General features: G+C 36.2%; 1 protein-coding gene across 1 annotated transcript in view; it reads left to right on the top strand.

The window, feature by feature from the left end:
* TM9SF2 (transmembrane 9 superfamily member 2) overlaps window positions 1–19,608 on the top strand; it is a 50,093-nt gene that overhangs the window by 10,933 nt on the left and 19,552 nt on the right. Inside the window, exons 2-8 of the mRNA XM_069601949.1 lie at window positions 5,581–5,648; window positions 7,347–7,440; window positions 10,761–10,888; window positions 15,332–15,461; window positions 16,769–16,893; window positions 17,852–17,963; window positions 19,506–19,585. Of these exons, the coding sequence (XP_069458050.1) occupies window positions 5,581–5,648; window positions 7,347–7,440; window positions 10,761–10,888; window positions 15,332–15,461; window positions 16,769–16,893; window positions 17,852–17,963; window positions 19,506–19,585 (737 nt within the window). The remainder of the gene's footprint in view (window positions 1–5,580; window positions 5,649–7,346; window positions 7,441–10,760; window positions 10,889–15,331; window positions 15,462–16,768; window positions 16,894–17,851; window positions 17,964–19,505; window positions 19,586–19,608) is intronic.

The following is a 19,608-nucleotide window of genomic DNA, read 5'->3' on the forward strand; positions in this document are numbered from 1 at the left end:
CACAGTTCAAAAGCATCAATTCTTTGGCGCTCAGCTTTCTTTATAGTCCAACTCTCACATCTGTACATGACTACTGGAAAAACCATAGCCTTGACTAGACGGACCTTTGTTGGAAAAGTAATGTCTCTGCTTTTTAATATGCTGTCTAGGTTGGTCATAACTTTGCTTTCAAGGAGTAAGCATTTTTTAATTTCATGGCTGCAGTCACCATCCGCAGTGATTTTGGAGCCCAAAAAAAGAAAGTCTGTCACTGTTTCCACTGTTTCCCCATCTATTTCCCATGAAGTGATGGGACCAGATGCCATGATCTTAGTTTTCTGAATGTTTTAAGCCAACTTTTTCACTCTTCTCTTTCACTTTCATCAAGAGGGTTTTTAGTTCCTCTTCACTTTCTGCCATAAGGGTGGTGTCATCTGCATATCTGAGGTTATTGATATTTCTCCTGGCAATCTTGATTCCAGCTTGTGCTTCATCCAGCCCAGCCTTTCTCATGATGTACTCTGCATAGAAGTTAAATAAGCAGGGTGACAACATACAGCCTTGACATACTCCTTCTCCTATTTGGAAAGCAGTCTGTTGTTCCATGTCCAGTTCTAACTGTTGCTTCCTGACCTACATACAGATTTCTCAAGAGGCAGGTCAGGTGGTCTGGTATTCCCATCTCTTTAAGAATTTTCCACAGTTTGATGTGATCCACACAGTCAAAGGCTTTGGCATAGTCAATAAAGCAGAAATAGATGTTTTTCTGGAACTCTTGTGTTTTTGATGATCCACCGGGTGTTGGCAATTTGATCTCTGGTTCCTCCGCCTTTTCTAAATCCAGCTTGAACATCTGCAAGTTTACAGTTCACGTATTGTTGAAGCCTGGCTTGGAGAATAAATCACGGGGAATGGTAAAAGTGGAGACAGACTTCCAGAAGTATCTGAGGCTAATTTGGATCTTAAATTTAGCAAAAAGAAAGATGTGAAATGTTTTAATTTACTAGTAATATTAAGCTCTGTAGTAATAAAAAGCCACTGGGAATATACTTCCAGAAGCTCTCTTAAAGTTATATGAAACAAAGAGTAGTAAGTTTGGTCATAGGTAAGTTAAGAAAGTATATTTGAAGGAAAAGAGTTAAAAAGTATTTCTTTGAGGTGATGAGCTCTAAACTATCAGTTATAAAACTTAAAAAAGAGATGAAGAGTGTCATTGAAGAATTTATGCTTTTGGCCAGAAAGGCTAATGAAAAGTAACAGTGTCATCCTGTACATATATGAAACTTTGATGTCTGTATCTTGAATTCTGCCTGTAATTCTCAATGGTACACCTTTTAAGAAAGATATGAGAGTAGGGCAAGATCCTGTGAAAAGCAGCTGGCATGATCAAGGAGATACGACAATTCAGAAGATTAAGACCTTTCCATTTTGAAAGATTAAGACTCAAAGGAGAGATGAGAGAAGTCAGAAAATGAGAATAGGGTTTTCCTTCAGTCTTATAATCCTACAGCCAAGAGATGTACCATGAAACTTCAGAGAGAACATCATAGGCTAGGAAAATATCTTGCCTCATCCATTAAGTGGAAATGCAAGAAACTTTTACTCTAAATTTATATGCTCTTCAACAGTGTCCTAATTTTTTTTTTTAATGGCATCAGATCTCTGAACCTTTTGCCCTGTTTTGGGTTTCCAAAGAGGGACATTGAAAGAACATTGAAAACTACCTGGAAAACAGAGCTCGGGAATGAACTCTAGGAGTCTAGTCAGCTTGCTTTCTGTTTTGTTAGGGTCCTGATCTAAGAATTGTGTTTACAGTTTTAAGTGATTAGAAAAAAATTTTAAAAAGAGTAATATTTAGAGATGAGTGAAAATTACATGAAAATCACATTTCAGTGCCCGTAAATAGTTTTACTGGACTGCAGCCAGGCTAATTCACTTCTGTAATGTTTGTGCCTGCTTTTGCACTACGATCGCAGAGACTGTCCAGAAAAGCCTAAAATATTTACTCTCTGGCTCTTTGGGGGAAAAAACTTGCCAGCCTCTGGGATAGACTAACATTTGAGTTATTTTTCCAGGTAAAGTTTGTCATGACTAAAGTAAAATATGAAGTGTTTGAAAAGGCTATATAAAGGGTACTAAGCAACATTCAATTTTTTTTCCCATTACCATGCTGTCCTATATATAAGCCATTAGTCTCCTGTGACCTCTTAAATGTAAAATTAAATAAAAATTTAAATTCAGATCTTCAGCTGTACTGACCACATTTCAAGTGACCAATGGTCTCGTGTGACTGGTAGCGACTGAATTTGACAGTGCAGATAAGGCTGTTTTCATCATTGCTTAAAGTCTCTTGGACATTGCTGCATGATAATACTTACATAGTACTCTGTGACAGGCTCTGTTCTTGAATCTTCTCAGAAACCACTTGCAGCAGAGATTATTATTACCTCCATTCCACAAATGAAAAAACCAGGGCCCTGGAAGTAAAACAACTTGTCCAGGATCCATAGCTAGTGAATGTCAGAGTCAGGATTTAAACCCAGGCAGCCTGGCTTCAGAGTCTGTGCTTTTAATCACTTTGTACTGAACGAGGTCAAGAGTAAGGAGTGTACTTAATCGTAGCACAAGGAAGTTAGCTTCTGTGGTGAAAATGTGGCTCTGGGGATTTTGAGACTCAAAACAGAAAAAGTTGTGTAGAATATAGTAGCTACATTCCTTCCTGGACAGAAATGTAAAGATGTGAACTGGATTAACTTTTTGGGAGCTTTTATTTTTCATAAGATAATATTAAGTAGACATTTGGATTCTGGTGTATCTTCATAGCAGTGTTGACCCCCTTATAATTAGTGAAAATTATTTTGGCAGAGTAAGCTGTCACCTGGAAAATTTGCCTTCAAAACAGTTACAAATATTTATTTGTGATAATTACTCAAACAATCTGCAAGGTTAAATATTATGCCCTAATTGTCTTCTTAGCCAAAATGACCAGTGATACATTCTTGAATATTTTATACAAGGAGACAGTTAAACTTTCTTTGTGTTTGAGACAGTGTTGCCATCGAGTTGTCATTTTATTTGAGTACGGTTTTAGGGGGTTTATGTGCTATTGTTTCAGTACTGTGTACAGAGGCTGATGTCTTCCATTGTAGATCATGAATACTGGAAGAGCATTTTAGTGGGTGAGCAGTGTAGTTTGGGCATTCCGTATTCTAAGTATCATTACATTTATTTGGTTTTTTTAAATATAACAGATTCATGGCACTTCATGTATTAGGCACTGTTTGACATACTTTATAAATGTTAACTCATTTAATCCTTACATCTCTGTGAGATAAATAACTATTATGCCCATTTTGCAGATAAAGAAACTGAAGCACCCATGAGTAAACTGCAATGTTAAATAATCTAACCAAGGATAAATAGTGGAGCCTGGAATCTGAACCCTGGCACAGAGGCCCCAGAGGTCTGCTCTTGCCCACTGTTTTGGTATTTTTCCAATGATAGTATATTATTAGTTTTTGTACATTGAACTTCTCTTCTCACTTTTGGGGTTTTGACAGGTATAGAGGACTGCTGACAGCACTAGTAAATGAGATCAAAATGGGAGATGTGGCTTTATGCACTTGCAGGTAGCCTCATGGTCAGAGTCCAGAGGCAGCCATAGTGATCTGACCCTATAAAATACAGGTACAGCTCCTATTTGGTTTTTTTTTTTTTAGCACCAAAAGTAATTCAGGGCACGAATTACTTACTGACATTTTCAGCTGAAGAATTCTGTCCTGAGTAGCAGTGAGCCACTATTGGGAGGGGGTAGGTGGGGTTCTATGGACCTTCAGATATGCCTTGAAGAAATTCAGGGAGCTTCAGTAGGCAGGCATGGCTTTAAGTTAGCCCAGGTTTCCTAGGACGTTCATTCAGCTTTGCTCTCTCTGCTCTGTTGTTGAACTTTATTTGGTCTTCATGAGTTTCTTCTCTGTTACTACCTTTGTAGTTAGCATTCTCAAGTGGATCCTTTAAAGCTGTCCTCCAAAGCAAAACCATGTTGTCGTTGTCCATCTGCTGTTTGCTTAAGAGCATGAGATTGTATTTCTAGGATAGTTGATCTGGAAATGTCTTACCTACCTGGCATTTCTTTTTATTTCTTTAATAGTCTGATGATGTTTAATAGCTAATTTTCTATCAGTAGGCATACTGTGATATGTGTCTAGTTTTTTAGTGGATAAGTCTGCAATATACATTCTTATTTATGGTCTCTTGTGCATGGACGATTTTATTTCTAGGGGGTAAGTTCTCATAAGTAGGATTGCTAGGTAGAAGATTTTATGTATTAATATTTTGCTTTTCAAAAGGCTGTAACCACTTCACATTTCAAAGAACCACAGGTATTATATATAGCTTTTGCAGTTTTTTGGCCCAAGTTTAGTACTATCTCAGCTTAGTTACAAATGTGTCTCAAATTCATATTTCCAGATTTTTAAAAATAAGTGCCATGACTGTTTATCCTCCTACACTTAGATATCTCAAAGGCACTTCAAACAAAACATATCTAAAGGCAAACTCTTGATCTCTTCCCCCAAACCTAATCCTCTTCCGGTGTCCTTTTTTTAAACCTTGTCCAAATCAGAAACTTGGACAAGTAATTCATCTCTGGTCTTTAAACTTAAGACATCTTTAAACTCTTATCTTTACTGTCTCTCTCTCTCTGTCTCACACACACACAAACACAACAATCAAAGTCCTGTCAAATTTATTTTCAAAATATTTCTTGGTTGCATCCATTTCTCTTTTTCTTCTTGCTGACAACATTTTTTTCAATGCTTGAATGCTGTGAGAATTTTTTTTTAATTGTTTAAAAATGATCTTTGCTACAGAACGAAATATTGAACATGAAAACCAGATTTTAAAAAAAACCAGAATCTATATAGATGTGGTGAATGATTTATTTTAAATGTCTTATTACATTTGTTAGAAATTTTTAGAACTTAAAGAGCATTTAGAAAATATTGGAGACATTTGCAGCTGAAAACTAGTCAGTCAGTTCAGTTACTCAGTCATGTCCAACTCTTTGCGACCCCATGGACTAAAACATGCTTCTTCCCTGTCCATCACCAACTCCCAGAGCTTGCTTAAACTCATGTCCATCGAGTTGGTGATGCCATCCAACCGTCTCATCCTCTGTTGTCCCCTTCTCCTCCTGCCTTCAATCTTTTCCAGGATCAGGGTCTTTTTTAATGAGGCAGTCCTTCGCATCGGGTGGCCAAAGTATTGGAGCTTCAGCATCAGTCTGTCCAATGAATATTCAGGACTGATTTTCTTTAGGATTGACTGGTTTGATCCCCTTGCAGTCCAAGGGACTCTCAAGAGTCTTCTCCAACACCAGAGTTCAAAAGCATCAGTTCTTTGGCGCTCAGAATTATTTTGTTGTAATTTAAATGCATATAAATCTACTCAGTGCATGGATTTATAAGAGAACTCTTTAAAGTGAGTTGGATATCGTAAAATTTCACATTTCAAAAGTCAAATTCCTTTTCAGTTCTAGGCATGACCTAAGTTTTGGTCTCCAGTTGCTTATATTCTCATTCTGTATTTTCTCATTTTCAGGCTGAAATAGAACTATTTGTGAACAGGCTTGACTCAGTGGAATCTGTTCTTCCTTATGAATATACAGCGTAAGTTTCTTGGCTTGGTTTTCATACGAAATTTTGTGACTCATCAGGATTTTGTGCATTTAGAACTTTACTTTCTCCACAGTTAGTGGTAAGTTTACATGCATTTTAAAAATGTACAGGGCCTGAAAACATTTTTAAAGTGGGTATTCTTTATTTCTAAGGTAGGTTTAAAACGTGGGATGTGATCTCTTGATGTTGCTTTGCAACACCAACTGAAACTATGGACCATGGGTTTCCTTTTTTACCTGATTGGACAAATAGCTATTTTGTTTAATTTTTTTGATTATTAAAAAACCCACATAGTTTTAAACAAAATCCTTGTGTCCCACATAATCAGTCCCCAGGAAAAACTGCTTTGTTGTCTGCCCCCTGCATTTTTTTTCTCTGCATATTCTAATGTATCTGACACATTTTTGTTTTAAATAAAAGTAGGTTTATATATTTTATTTGCACCTTGTTTTTCTCACTGAATCTGTTGTGGACATCTTTTCTATGTTAATACACAGCTGCCTCAGTCTTTTTAGTAGCTGTTTATTATCCCTTTTTAGAGATCGTTGGAGTCTATTTATGCTCTGTTTCACTAATTCTCTGTTTATGAACATTTCATTATTTCCATTTTTGGGATATTATAAAAAATTGTGCATAAATAGACTTTTTTAAAAAATTTGAGCACTGTATACCATATTGGGTGTAAAATACAGTTTCTAAATTTTTGTTGGCTTCTAAATTTCTGCATTATCTAAGTTTTGAAAAAAAAATGTTTACTGTAGAAAAATACACAAAAAATTTAAGGTGATCCTATGAGAATTCGTAATCTTAAAACATGTATAAGAGGAGGATACAGAGTTCATGAGCGAATGGACCACCATTTATGTAACTGTTGGAGACTTTTTTCCTAGTTTTTGTTAAGTAAACAAATCTCTCTCCTTAAATCTTTGTGAATATTCTTGGGAAAACTCAGTGGATCTCTTATATCCAGTAGATGGAAAATCTTCATTAGGGGACTTCCTAGCTGTAGTTTTTATCACTCAAGATTCATCTTCCTCTTACGGCTCTAACTAGTCTGTAGTCATTGTCCTGGTCTCAACCGCAGTGAACACAGTACTGCCCTTTAATGTTCTGTAGCAGGGCTGAAATTTGGCTGTAATGTTCAAACAAATCTGATCAGTAATGTCAGGAAATTATAGAGAAAAGCGTGTAGCTGACTGGTCGTGGCTTCTGCATGATTCTTGTTTTCTCAGACGGTCTGTCTGGCCACGCTTTTCATGTTGGCCGTCGTATCAGGATGAGACAGATAAATTTGACACATCTTGAAAGGTCATTAAGTGAATATCTGAATATTAGAAAGATAACAAAGGGAGATAAATTATGCAGAATTCCCCTGAAGAATAGAATGTAAATAATTGTATCATTGGAATGAATAACAATAAATTGTACTGTGTCCGTTTTTTAAATTCTATAATTTATATCTTAATAAAGGTATTATTTGAAAATCAAAGTGTTATAAGGCATAATTTTCTGATTTTTGTTTTGTTTTGAGGAGATGTGGTACATGGAACTTGGAGTAGGAATATAGTTCTTATTCATCCACTAGAGCTGCTGGAGTGATAGTACCTAATCTGTCCTCTAGGTTGGTTAGGGGTTTGGTATCTCATTGCTTCCTTTTTTGCTTAAAACCTTAAATATTCTTGTCTGCAGGTTTGATTTTTGCCAAGCATCAGAAGGAAAACGGCCATCTGAAAATCTGGGTCAGGTATTATTTGGGGAAAGAATTGAACCATCACCATATAAGGTTTGTATATAGTGTTACATAAACGTTATTTAGTTGGATCTTTCCCCCTCCCCCCCTTACAGAAAAGCCTGTGGTAACTTAGCTAAGAAGGAATTCATTTCTCTTTTGCATCCAGAAATAACTTCTTCACAGTTTAGAAAGATCCTTCCCCTTTCACAATATGTCATGAGTAAGTTTGTCCTAAGAAACATTCCTCCAGTCAGTATTGTCAATGGTAAAAGTGCTCAGACCTCCCCCCCATCCACCCCCCGGCTCACTTTGCAGAGGGATCCAGAACCCCGCTTCCAGTCACGATTCTCCATACTACCCTCCTCCTCTTTGGGAACAGTATTCCTAGATTTTCCCCGTTAGCACTTAGAGCACTGCTTCAGTTTTCCCATTGGCTTGTGGGGAAGCAAACCGTTCTATTTTGACCAGTGAAAGTATATTTGGGGTACATCTTTGATGCATTTTTAGAACTTCAGTTAAACCAAGCTGTAAGGACAATATAAGGTATTCTCTTCAGTGTATGTACTTCATCATCATCCAGAATTAGTCTGCCTTTTAAATCTATTATCTTTTAAGCCTATTATCATTCTGAATTCACAGTCCCCTGTTCAGTTTATATATATATCTGCTCTCCTGCTGCACAAAGTATAATGGAGCTCTTTTAGAAAAATTAAACTCATTTATAATAGTAATATATCACCATATACAAAGCTAAATGGTACAAAGAATATAAAATGAAAAGTAAGTTTCTCTCCTCTCTTCTGCCCTGTTCCACATCACAGTTTCTTGTTAACCTTTCCTGAAATTTTCCATTTTTGCGAGCACATATAAATAGAATTGAATGTGTGTATTTATGTTTTAAAATACTGTTCTGCACTGTGCATTTTTCTTTAACTTTTTGCTTGGGCGTCTGTGCATGCTGAGCACACGCATGTTACTGGCTGTAACTTGACCCTGGGTTTTAATCCCCCAGCCTCACAGCTTCCTCTCTTGGTGTCCCATCCTTCTTTCCATGATTAGCTTCCTTCCTTGTTTGCTCACTGAGCACCACCATCCATCTCCCTTGCATCTGTCCAGCAAATCCTCATGCCTAGATTAGTCCCACTAGCCTCTCACCCCAACACTGTGTCTCCACCATGCAGCACCGAGAGGAACACATATAATTGTACAAGTTTAATTCACTGCAAGGTGATAGTTTTCAACCATAAGTATGTCATCTAAAAATATTTTGAGATTTTCTACTGTAAAGATGCCAGAAATTTAAAATTTTTTCAGACAGATTTGAAGGCCTGATGAGATGAAGTCACTAGGAAAGAAGGAACTCAGAATATATGGACATGAGCGATAGTGAATGGGGCAGGCATACTAACTGTGTAACATTTCCCTGCTGTGGTATGTTGAGATTACTTTGGGAATTGTCACATTCTTCTTATAGCAGAGTGGTTTTATATAAATTGTATAACTGCCTGAAAATCCTCCCTTAGTCTCTCAGCCCCATCTTTCTGTTTATATGCCTTGACCTTGGGAAATGATGGAAGGCGGGAAGAGCACTAGTAAGTAACACCATCAGTGAACTTGAAGGGCAGCCAGAGTCTCTGACAGTAAACGGTAGAATATTCAGATCTACAGAGTTTTGTTCCCTTTGGTGCAGACTTTAAAGGCAGATTACTTCTTTACTAGGATTCTACTCAGGGTCCTTTGTATATAAAGACTGTGCCTTGCTTATGCAAAAAATCCTTCTTTTAGGCCTAATGCTTTTCAGGTTTAATTTTGTCTTAGGAGTTGAGGTAAAATAGAAGAACAGAAGGAGCATTTTAAAATGGAGAAAGAATATGCACCTAACATTTTCTATGAGTTTTCTAGAATTTTTTAGGATCAAGATTTGTGCTAAAACAGATTTTTTCTTAAAGAGACAGAGCAGGTATTTCTTAAGATTAAGGCATAGGTTAACAGAAACATAGACTAAAATATCAGCTGTTTCCCCCCAAGCCAACCATAAATGTATTGACATATTTTTCAGTATTGATTTCAGTACTGATTCTTTATCCTTTATTTTCAAAGAATTTTGCCTTATTTTAGATCTGTAGTGAGAGCAGTGGTAACAGGCAGCAACAGAACAAACCCCAAACTTGCTTTGCTGTCTCTTATGTACGACTTCTGTTGAGGTCAGGAAGAAACAGTGCAGGATATCGTATGCATTAGGTGAAGCTGGAGCTACCTATCATAGGATCAGAAAGTCTCACATTCAGCCACTCGCATTCACTCAGTTAACACAACTGCTGATGCCTTTCACATGCCGGGCACTGTGTTAGGTATGAACAAGAGAGAAATCTCTGTCCTTGTAGATCTTGTGTTCTGATGGGGAGAAGGAAACAAAATGAATTGCTGAAATACATAGCGTGCCTGTTGCTGATGAAAGAACTGTTGAAGATAAATCAGGGAAGAAGGTGGATGGAGAATTTGCAGTTTTAAATAGGCCAGAGAAAGTCTCACCTGAGAATGTGACATTTGAGCAGAAGACTTGAAACAAGTTAAGGGAGTGAACCCTGTGACTACCTGGGGGTGGGGTGAAGAAAGCAGCAAAAGCAGAGTCCTAAAAACTTGGAAATAGATTTGTTAAATTAAGACCTAAGTAGCCCCTGGTAAAGTAAGCCTATATGATATAATATGTTGTGAATAATATGTGTGTATGTGTTCATGCTCTCAAATAAGTCCTCGACCCCAAAGTTGGAGGACTCTTTACTTAGTTTTTAAACTTTGTTTTAAAAAATTGTCAATTTTTGTTTGAACTTCGTTATTCATGACATCTTGAAAATTGACAGTCTTTTCAGTTGTGAGTAAAAAGAATCACATTTATACTGATTCTCGATAGCCAGATTTGGCTTTTTCTTGTGTCATCACAGTCTGTTATTCACTGCTGAACCTCCCATCACCTGGTGCATAGGAGGCACTTAACAAATATCCACTGAATGAATATACAGACATAAAAGCTTGTCTATTACTTGAAAGCCGCAGGAGGCATTACTGTGGAGAGACAGGTGTTGTTTTGTTCTCCATGTGGGTTTTTTCCTGAGGACTCATTTACATTAAAAAAATCGGTAAGTTGGAATTATCAAAGATAAAAACTTATTATCAAAAGAAATATTGATGACTTAGGTTTTTAGAGAAACAGTAAGATTGAAATTTAAATGTGATTGAGCTATGAGGAACTTTTATGTTTATTATCAATATTAATGCTCTTAATTTAATGAGAATGTTTTGCTTTTACTCTCTGTTATAGGTGTGAAGGACCTGGGTATTTTAATTTGCTTTCCACTTTATTTTTAATACAGTTTACATTTAAGAAGGAGGAGACGTGTAAGCTTGTTTGTACAAAAACCTACCATACAGAGAAAGCTGAAGACAAACAAAAGTTAGAATTCTTGAAAAAGAGCATGTTACTCAATTATCAGCATCACTGGTAAGACATGGAAATTTGGGATTTGGGGCTTTTTCCTTTCACAGAAGAAGATTCTGTTTCATTGAACGTGTAAATTACTTCATTGACTAAAATGTAGCACATTTATTGCTAGAGGATTACTGAGGTTGACAGCTTAAAGTGTCCTCGTTGAACTGTGCTCAGATTATTATGCTGTCTGCTACTTGTTTTGGCACATAGACCTGGTACCTAGAGCACTTCTTTTATTCATGTGTAGTTTAAAGGAGCGTATTTATGCTTGGGGAAAGGAACTGAATCAAACTGGTAGAAAAATACGTTATTTTATACCTGTGGACCATGAAAAAGACCATAGGGGGAAAAAATTTAACTTTCATTTGATTTTTGAGAAATAGCATCTATTTCAAATAAAAATCCTTGTATTTTGTGTAATGTTTTTTATTTTATAAGCATGATGTAACATTAACAAGATGTTTTAGCAGTGTGCATCATAATAAAAAAGCATTTAAAACTATTTTCCTTCCCACATACTATTTACCTACCATACAATATTCAAACGGTATTAAAAAAAGAGTCTCAAAAATGCAGCTTTTCAAGGATAACCAGTTGTTGTTCTTCTGGATAATTTTTCAGCAAATGCCTATATTCTGTGGTCTACACAGTTTACATAAGTTTTCCTTTTCCGTAAAGTATATGGTACTGAAGGTGGTGAACAGGATACTGTCTTGAATGTCGGTCCTGTCACTGTCTCAGATTGAGCCCTTTGCCCTCGCTCATTTTCAGTTTGGACATGACCTGATCCCGTGACTCAATAGGGTGGTTGGGACCTCTCATTCCCTCTTGCCTCCTGGGTTCCTCCCCATCCTCTCTTCCATACACATAGAGCAAAGAAGTCCTGGAGAGGGGCAACCCAGGGTCCCATGCTATTCACCAACTAGTCTGTGATTGAGGGATTTACTCTGATTAGCCACACCTGGGTAGAATACACCTGAACCACATAGAAATGAGTTTCCCATAGCAGGGCTCCGTTACAAGGAGGGAAACTTGCCCATTACACCATGTCAGCTTCTTTCTCATCTGACCCTCAGTACAAACGGCAGCTTGAAAGGCCCCTCCATCTCCTCATTTCTTTGGTTTCTGGTAAGCCAAGAGCATTTTTCCTCTAAGCTACTGTTAGACCACTGCATAATTGCTGAGTTAATGTAACTTGGGATACCTTTCTTACTTACAAGTAATTGAAAAGTTTCCCTTGGTGTTTTTGCTTTCTGGATAAATTGTTCTTTCCAGCCTACAGAATCATATTTAAGGCTCAGATTTGCCCCTATCATCTCCATTTTCTCTGACAGTTGATCATTTGTTGAATGAATGAAAGAATGACTCTTAATGGCGTATGGGTGATTTTTTAGCTGTCTCCTTTACCCTCGGTTCTTAAAATACTGTTAGAGTCTTGCTCCTAAAGATAACAGAAGCAGTTCTTCTTTTGTAGCTTCCTGATAATAAAGTACTTAGAAATATTTTCAACTTATTTATGATGCAATTAACATAGGTACTGTTTTGATACCAGTATGCTTAATAATAAGAATAAATAATGTAAAATAGTTGCAAATTTAAACTATTCTTCTTAAAAAAAATAAACTGGAAAAGTACTGGTGAACAGTGATTTTTGTTGTTAAGTCAGAAAAGTTTATGATTTCAAGTCTGAATCCATTAACAAAAAAATCTAAGCCATATCACAGATATACAGTCTGGTAAATCTAGGCAATAGGGTTTGTCCTTAACATTATACATTTGGAAAATATTGATTCATATTGATGAATTAATGTGAACCATTAGTTGAGTATATTTCTGTCCTTAACTTCAGAGTTTTTTTACTGTGTAATTTGATTTTAAGCACAGGTAACAGAGTTGACAGAGATAAAACATCATGAGCCTTTAGAAATATGAGAGATGGATGATAAAGTGTTCTCTACTGCTCCCTAGGAGCAGCACTGTTTATTCCTCATGTATGTCTCCAGATTTCTGTGCATATGTAGGTATATAAAAGAGGGTGTGCCTTTTAAAATAACAGCTGAAATATTGTACACAGTATTGTACACAATTTTGCAAACTGGTCATTTTAAGAAAATACAGGCGTTTTTCCCTGTAAAGCACATCTGTAGATCTCTGTCTACCTCGTTCTTTTTGTAGTTGTGTAGCATTCCATCCTGTGACTGACCTGTAGTTCTTCCTCTATGATATTCTAACCATACTACCTTTTGAACGATTAAAATGCCTGATTATGTTAGTGCACCAACTCATTATTCTCGTTATAGAGAACAGTTAATTAACAGTAGTTAATATTCATATCTAAATTGATGAATACTTTTAATTCTCACTTGGAATTTTAGAACATAATTTGAGGATTTCTTGGCTTGCTCTGTCGGTAACCTAAGGTACTTCTTGATTCTTGAGACTGAACAATAAATGTTTTGATACCAGCAATAGACGCTTGAATCCCTGTTCTCTTCATGGCTTGTGATTATGCTTTTTCCCTAAGTTTTGCCGAAGACTTGGGTCTTTGTGATATTTTATTTATAAAAGCGTAATTTATTTAACTAGTTATCAAAGTACTTACTTTTTTAAAAAATATCATAGAATCGCCAGACTCTGGCTTATTGGATAGAAAGGGGTCTTTGAAGATACTTTAGTCTAGTGAGTACCAATCCTGGATCTCAGTTGGCTGGCAAAGAGGAGTATTAGAGTGGGTAGCCATTGCTTTCTCCAGGGAGTCTTCCTGACCCAGGGATTGAACCTGGGTCTCCTGCATTGCAGGCAGATTCTTTACCATCTGAGTCACCAGGGAAGCCCCAAAAGTAACATAAATGCCAGGTTTCCTTGCTTTTTGCTGTAATTTTTTTGGTGTATTGTGGCAACATGGGTTATTTCATTTTGATCAGAAGCTCTAGAAGTTTTAAAAAAAGGAAACTCTAGACATTCATTTGTTGGGAAAAGCAGTTATTAATAAATGAAGCTTGACTGATAGAAGTGTTTCAGATGGAGCCTGTAAAGGTAGAGAATAATAGAAGGTATCCCTTAATGATGAAAAATTGGGGCCAGTTATTTGAGCTTTAATTTTCTGAGTTGTCTTACATATTCTTTTTCACTAGTTGAAAATAGTATTTTTAATATTTTTGGTGTTACAAATTTCAGTAGCTACAACTTTCTGACTTAGCAAGGCAGTAATTGAAAATTATGTTATTTGAAACTTATACATTTATATCCAAGGATTTGGGGGTTGGTTTTTTCTTGTTTCCAACCAGTAAAAGACTATATCAAGGCATTATATAAGTGGTAAATTTAGAATATTCACCTTAGTTTCACATTTTCTAACTAGCACTATAATTTTATACAGTACTTTCTCTGATATGATAGCATAAAGATATTAGAATTAATATATTGCTAGTATATATTCATTTATTGAACTTCATTGTCTAAAAAATTGAAGCAATTAACTGATTCTTGAGGCCTCCTGAAAATATGAATTATTTATATTATATAACATAGTTTTCATGCTTCTAATATTTTATAGTCTTTGCATGGGAACTGCTAGCCTGCTGGTTATAATAATAAGCAACTTAATAGTGTAGGTGATTCTTAAATTTAGTACATTGGGTACTATTAAATAGCATTTAAATGTGACGAGATGTGTTTTATTAAGTCATAAATGTATACCCTGAGTGAATATAGAATCATAATTTTACTTCCTAAGGCATACGTTAATTAACAAATAAAACATGCCCTGGAGTGTTGTCTTATGACTGTAATAGAACTAGTATATTTTTAGTAATTATTTTTATTTGTATCCTGTGGTGTGTTCTGGGCATTGGGAGCCCCATGCTCAGACTTTAATGTGGTTATACAGTACTACAGAATTTTATTCTTAAAAAAGTTTCTTTTCACTATAGAATTTGAAAATTTTATTTCTTTAGCTTTATAGCAGCCTTTCATTTAGACATAAGTTGGATTTACACAGTTTTAATAGATACTGTAATTTTCACTTTTTCACCTGGCCCTTAAGTTGAATATTTCCCCATATCTTGCAATTATGTTCTCCTTTTTTATTGAACTACCTGACTAATAAAAGATTTCTTTCTATACTGTTCCATAAGCTATTCCCAAGAAACTAAACATACTGTTTCATACCTATTTAGAGCTTTTGAGTGTTCTACTGAAGATAAATTATACTTAGGTATCTAGATAATGACATTATTAAGTTAGTGATTGCAGTAAATTAACTTATAAAGCTCCCTTTCAAAAAAGCTACTATATATATGTCATATATTGGCATAATACTATCACTTATGAAATACCATACACCTTAAGGCATTTCTAGACATTCAAATTTTACAGAGTGATGACAGATTTGGTGAGTAATTCCTAGTCATGTTACATGGTGGTTTGTAACTTGACTTTCATTTCCATGCACAGGATTGTGGATAATATGCCTGTAACGTGGTGTTACGATGTTGAAGATGGTCAGAGATTCTGTAATCCTGGATTTCCTATTGGCTGTTACATTACAGATAAAGGGCATGCAAAAGATGCCTGTGTTATTAACGTAAGTTTCTGGTAAACTAACTCTGCTGCTTTTAAAATAAGCTTTTTGGTAGAAGGCTTCAGTGCTTATCTGGACACAGATTGTTATATTCATCAAATGAGTACTATTTGCATGTTCTGAAGGACAAATGTTGAGTCTTTTTTGGGGGGGGGGGGTGGTGGGCTGCGACACAAGGCTTGTGGCTTCTTAGTTCCCAACCAAGGATTGAACCTGGATCACCACAGTGAAAGTGCCAGGTCCTAACCACTGGACTGCCAGGGAACTCCCATACTTGAGTTGCAAGTTTATAACTCTGGAACTAAATAATTCAGATGCGGTTCAGCATTTACAGACATTGTCTCTTACATGCTAAATACTATGCTATGGGCTTGGACTTTGTATGTTCTGACTCTATTAAAAAAATGTTCTTAGTGGACTACCAGAAAGACCTCATTGTAAGTCCATGAAATTTGTATTGGAAAGTTAAGTCCATAGAATATTGTATTGCAAAAGTTTGGGTATTACACCTTTTTAAAAAGGCATCAATCTTTGAGGCCATTCTTTTATGATTAAAACAAAATAAGTGAAGGCATTAATTGAGAAGGTAGTCAAAATTATTGGGAAATATATATCAAATTTTATATAATGAGGTTAACCTGGTTTAATCTCTTAATGAATATAACCTGAATATCAACCTCTTAATGATATTCAGACATACAGACACACACAGTGGGATATAATACAGCCATGAAAAGGAATGAAATAGTGCCATTTGCAGCATCATGGATGGACCTAGAGATTATCATAGTAAGTAGAGTAAGACAGGAAAGACAAAATATATAATACCACTTATATGTGGAATCTTAAACAGTGATACAAATGAACTTATTTACAAAGCACAAACAGATTCACAGACATAGAAAACAAAACAAACTTATGGTTACCAAAGGGGAAGGGGGGAGGAGGATAAATTAGAAATTTTGGATTATTTGATGCGAACTACTAGGTAAGCAACAAGGTCTTCCTGTCCAGCACAGGGAACTATATTCAGTATTTTGTAGTGAACTGTAATGGGAAAGGAGATACATATATGACTGAATCACTGCTGTGTACCAGAAGCTAGCATACCACTGTACTTTAGTTAAACTACCATTTTTTTAAAAAAAAGATTGGGGAGTTTAAGCTTAAAACTTACTCATTTTTATGGAGAAGATGAGAATTCTGTCTGGGTTCGAATTTTCCTGAATGGTGGGGCTCATTTTAAAGTTTAATGTTTTGATTCTTTTATAGCCAGTGTTCTAACACTAACTTTCAGCTCTGTTCCACAGTCAGAATTCCATGAAAGAGATACGTTTTACATCTTCAACCATGTTGACATCAAAATATACTATCATGTCGTTGAGACTGGATCCATGGGAGCAAGATTAGTGGCTGCTAAACTTGAGCCAAAAAGGTAACTGTGAAAGAGATAAAAAAAAATAATTAACTATAAGCGAGATTTAGACCCAAAGAATAAATATTTTGGGCCCAGTTAACTTTTCTTTAGTCAGTGTTCTGACATATAATTTGGTATTTTAGTTGTTTTTACTCAAATTCCCTTTAGCGTGATTTATTGAGTAGTGAGTCAGTGTTCTGACATATAATTTGGTATTTTAGTTGTTTTTACTAAAATTCCCTTTACATGATTTATTGAGTAGTGGGTTGTCCCGAGAAACCATATGAATATTTATTTTCCTGTCATGGTAGGTGGTAGGCAAACCAAGGTGCCTGTTCGTTTTGTTTTTCAGTCATTTTTTGACAGCTTTTCCATGTCAGCCTGGAATGGAGAACATGAGTGGTCAGGACCGTGTTCCCTTTTACAGTGGAAAAGCAGAGGCCCAGACGAGCTGCTTAGTGTGTCATATCGAAAGTCTTCATGAATGTTAGATGCCAGTATGTGACAAGTCATTGCAAGGGCATCTCTTCAAATTATCAGCTTTTTTAGTGTGAACGTACCTATCATTTATTTGGGAGGTGCTTTTTAAATTGAGTATTCTTTTTTTCCCCCATGATTCTCCCTGCCCCCAACACCAACTGATATAGCTATTTTCTCATGCCACTAATGGTAAAGAAATGCATACCATAATAAGATGGCAGTTAATTTACACTCCCTCAGTGTTTGTTTTGATTTCTTTGAAGATTCTTTAGCACTCTTCAAGTATTGTTTTCAAAAGTTTGGTTCTTATTTGAGTAATAGTTTGATAATGTATATGTATATGAAGCCCTTCATATGAAGTAAAGATTTGTACAGTTGTGATCTGAATCACTTTTGACTGTCAGCAGCGTTGTGAAATATGTACAAGATCTCTAACCTTTACTTCATTTAAAAAAACTACTTCATCAGCATCTTGCTGAAATGTTTCTTCTTACAGCTTCAAGCATACCCATATAGATAAACCAGACTGCTCTGGACCCCCCATGGATATAAGTAACAAGGCTTCTGGGGAGATCAAAGTTGCCTATACTTACTCTATTAGCTTTGAGGTGAGTGTGATTTTATCTTTAGTATAACTCAGAAATTAATTTTAAATTCATATTACTTAAACTAATTAAAAATATTAATGATCAGGCTTGTCAAGTAGATAAGCTTTTAATGAGCTGATTTTTGGAATAGTTTGTCAGTGCACCAGGCAACATAATCGTGCTCAAAACTAAGTCTTCATTTAAATAAAAAGTATAGGAAATTAGAGAACTGAGCCTCATTAAAAATGTTAAGCCATAAGAGACACAAACAAGGCAGAAGGTAGAAAAGAGGCATAAAGGATGGTATGAAGATATCCAAGATAGGCAACAAGCATTGGTATGGCCGAGCACTGCAGCAAGCATTTGTGAAAACGACACCATTTTTGGAACCAGGATTTGAGTGTGATTGTAAATGAAGAATTTCCTGATGATAGATAATTTATTATAAATTCACTGGAGGGTTTTATTAGGAGGAAAGTAAAGTTTATTGCATGAGAATCTTGGGCAATCTTCCACCTCTATTTTTAATAAAGTATTTTGGCAATTCAATATAGTTGTGACATTTACTGTCCCCATATAACATATAATTTTGCAAGCCTGGTGCAGTAAATAATACGCCTTTCCCTCTGGATATTAAGAGCTCAGTGTGGATGACACCTGCTAGAGGCTCAGGGTGCCTAGGTTATAGCTTTGGTCTGGTTAAATGTCGCAGATATAGATAGATAGCATCAAAGAAAATCATGAGTAAGCTATTCCACTCAATTTTCTGAAAAAATTAAATACAGCTTCTAAATCATAACATTTAAAATAAGCCTTTGCTAATTAAGATTTAAAACAAGACTTTAAAAAATACAAGTAACTAGATACTGTTCAGTTCAGTCACTCAGTCGTGTCTGACTCTTTGCAGCCCCATGAATTGCAGCACGCCAGGCCTCCCTGTCTATCACCAACTCCCAGAGTTTACCCAAACTCATGTGCATCAAGTCGGTGGTGCCATCCAGCCATCTCATCCTCTGTCGTCCCCTTCTCCTCCTGTCCCCAGTCCCTCCCAGCATCAGGGTCTTTTCCAATGAGTCAGCTATTTGCATGAGGTGGCCAAAGTATTGGAGTTTCAGCTTCAGCATCAGTCCTACCAATGAACACCCAGGACTGGACTCCTTTAGGATGAACTGGTTGGATCTTCTTGCAGTCCAAAGGACTCTCAAGGGTCTTCTCCAACACCACAGTTGAAAAGCATCAGTTCTTTGGCGCTCAGCTTTCTTCACAGTCCAACTCTCACATCCATACATGACCACTGGAAAAACCATAACCTTGACTAGATGGACCTTTGTTGGCAAAGTAATATCTCTGCTTTATTGTTTTTTATTTACTGCTTAATTTCATCTTGATTTTTCTGAGTCTCGAGTAAATCTCGCTCAGTGAATCTTACGACTGACTCAAGTTATGTTAATGAGAAATTGTTGATTGGAAGGTTAAGCTCTGAATGGAAATCTTTGGATTTCTGGTATACTTTGTTGGCAAATTCTTATTTAAAGAGGAGTTTGTTTTTTATAATCTGTCTAGGAAGAGAAGAATATCAGATGGGCATCTCGATGGGACTACATTCTGGAGTCCATGCCTCATACCCACATTCAGTGGTTTAGGTAAGACTACACCGTTAATCTCC

The sequence above is a fragment of the Ovis canadensis genome, chromosome 10 (genome assembly GCF_042477335.2).
Source record: "Ovis canadensis isolate MfBH-ARS-UI-01 breed Bighorn chromosome 10, ARS-UI_OviCan_v2, whole genome shotgun sequence".
Taxonomy (NCBI): domain Eukaryota; kingdom Metazoa; phylum Chordata; class Mammalia; order Artiodactyla; family Bovidae; genus Ovis; species Ovis canadensis.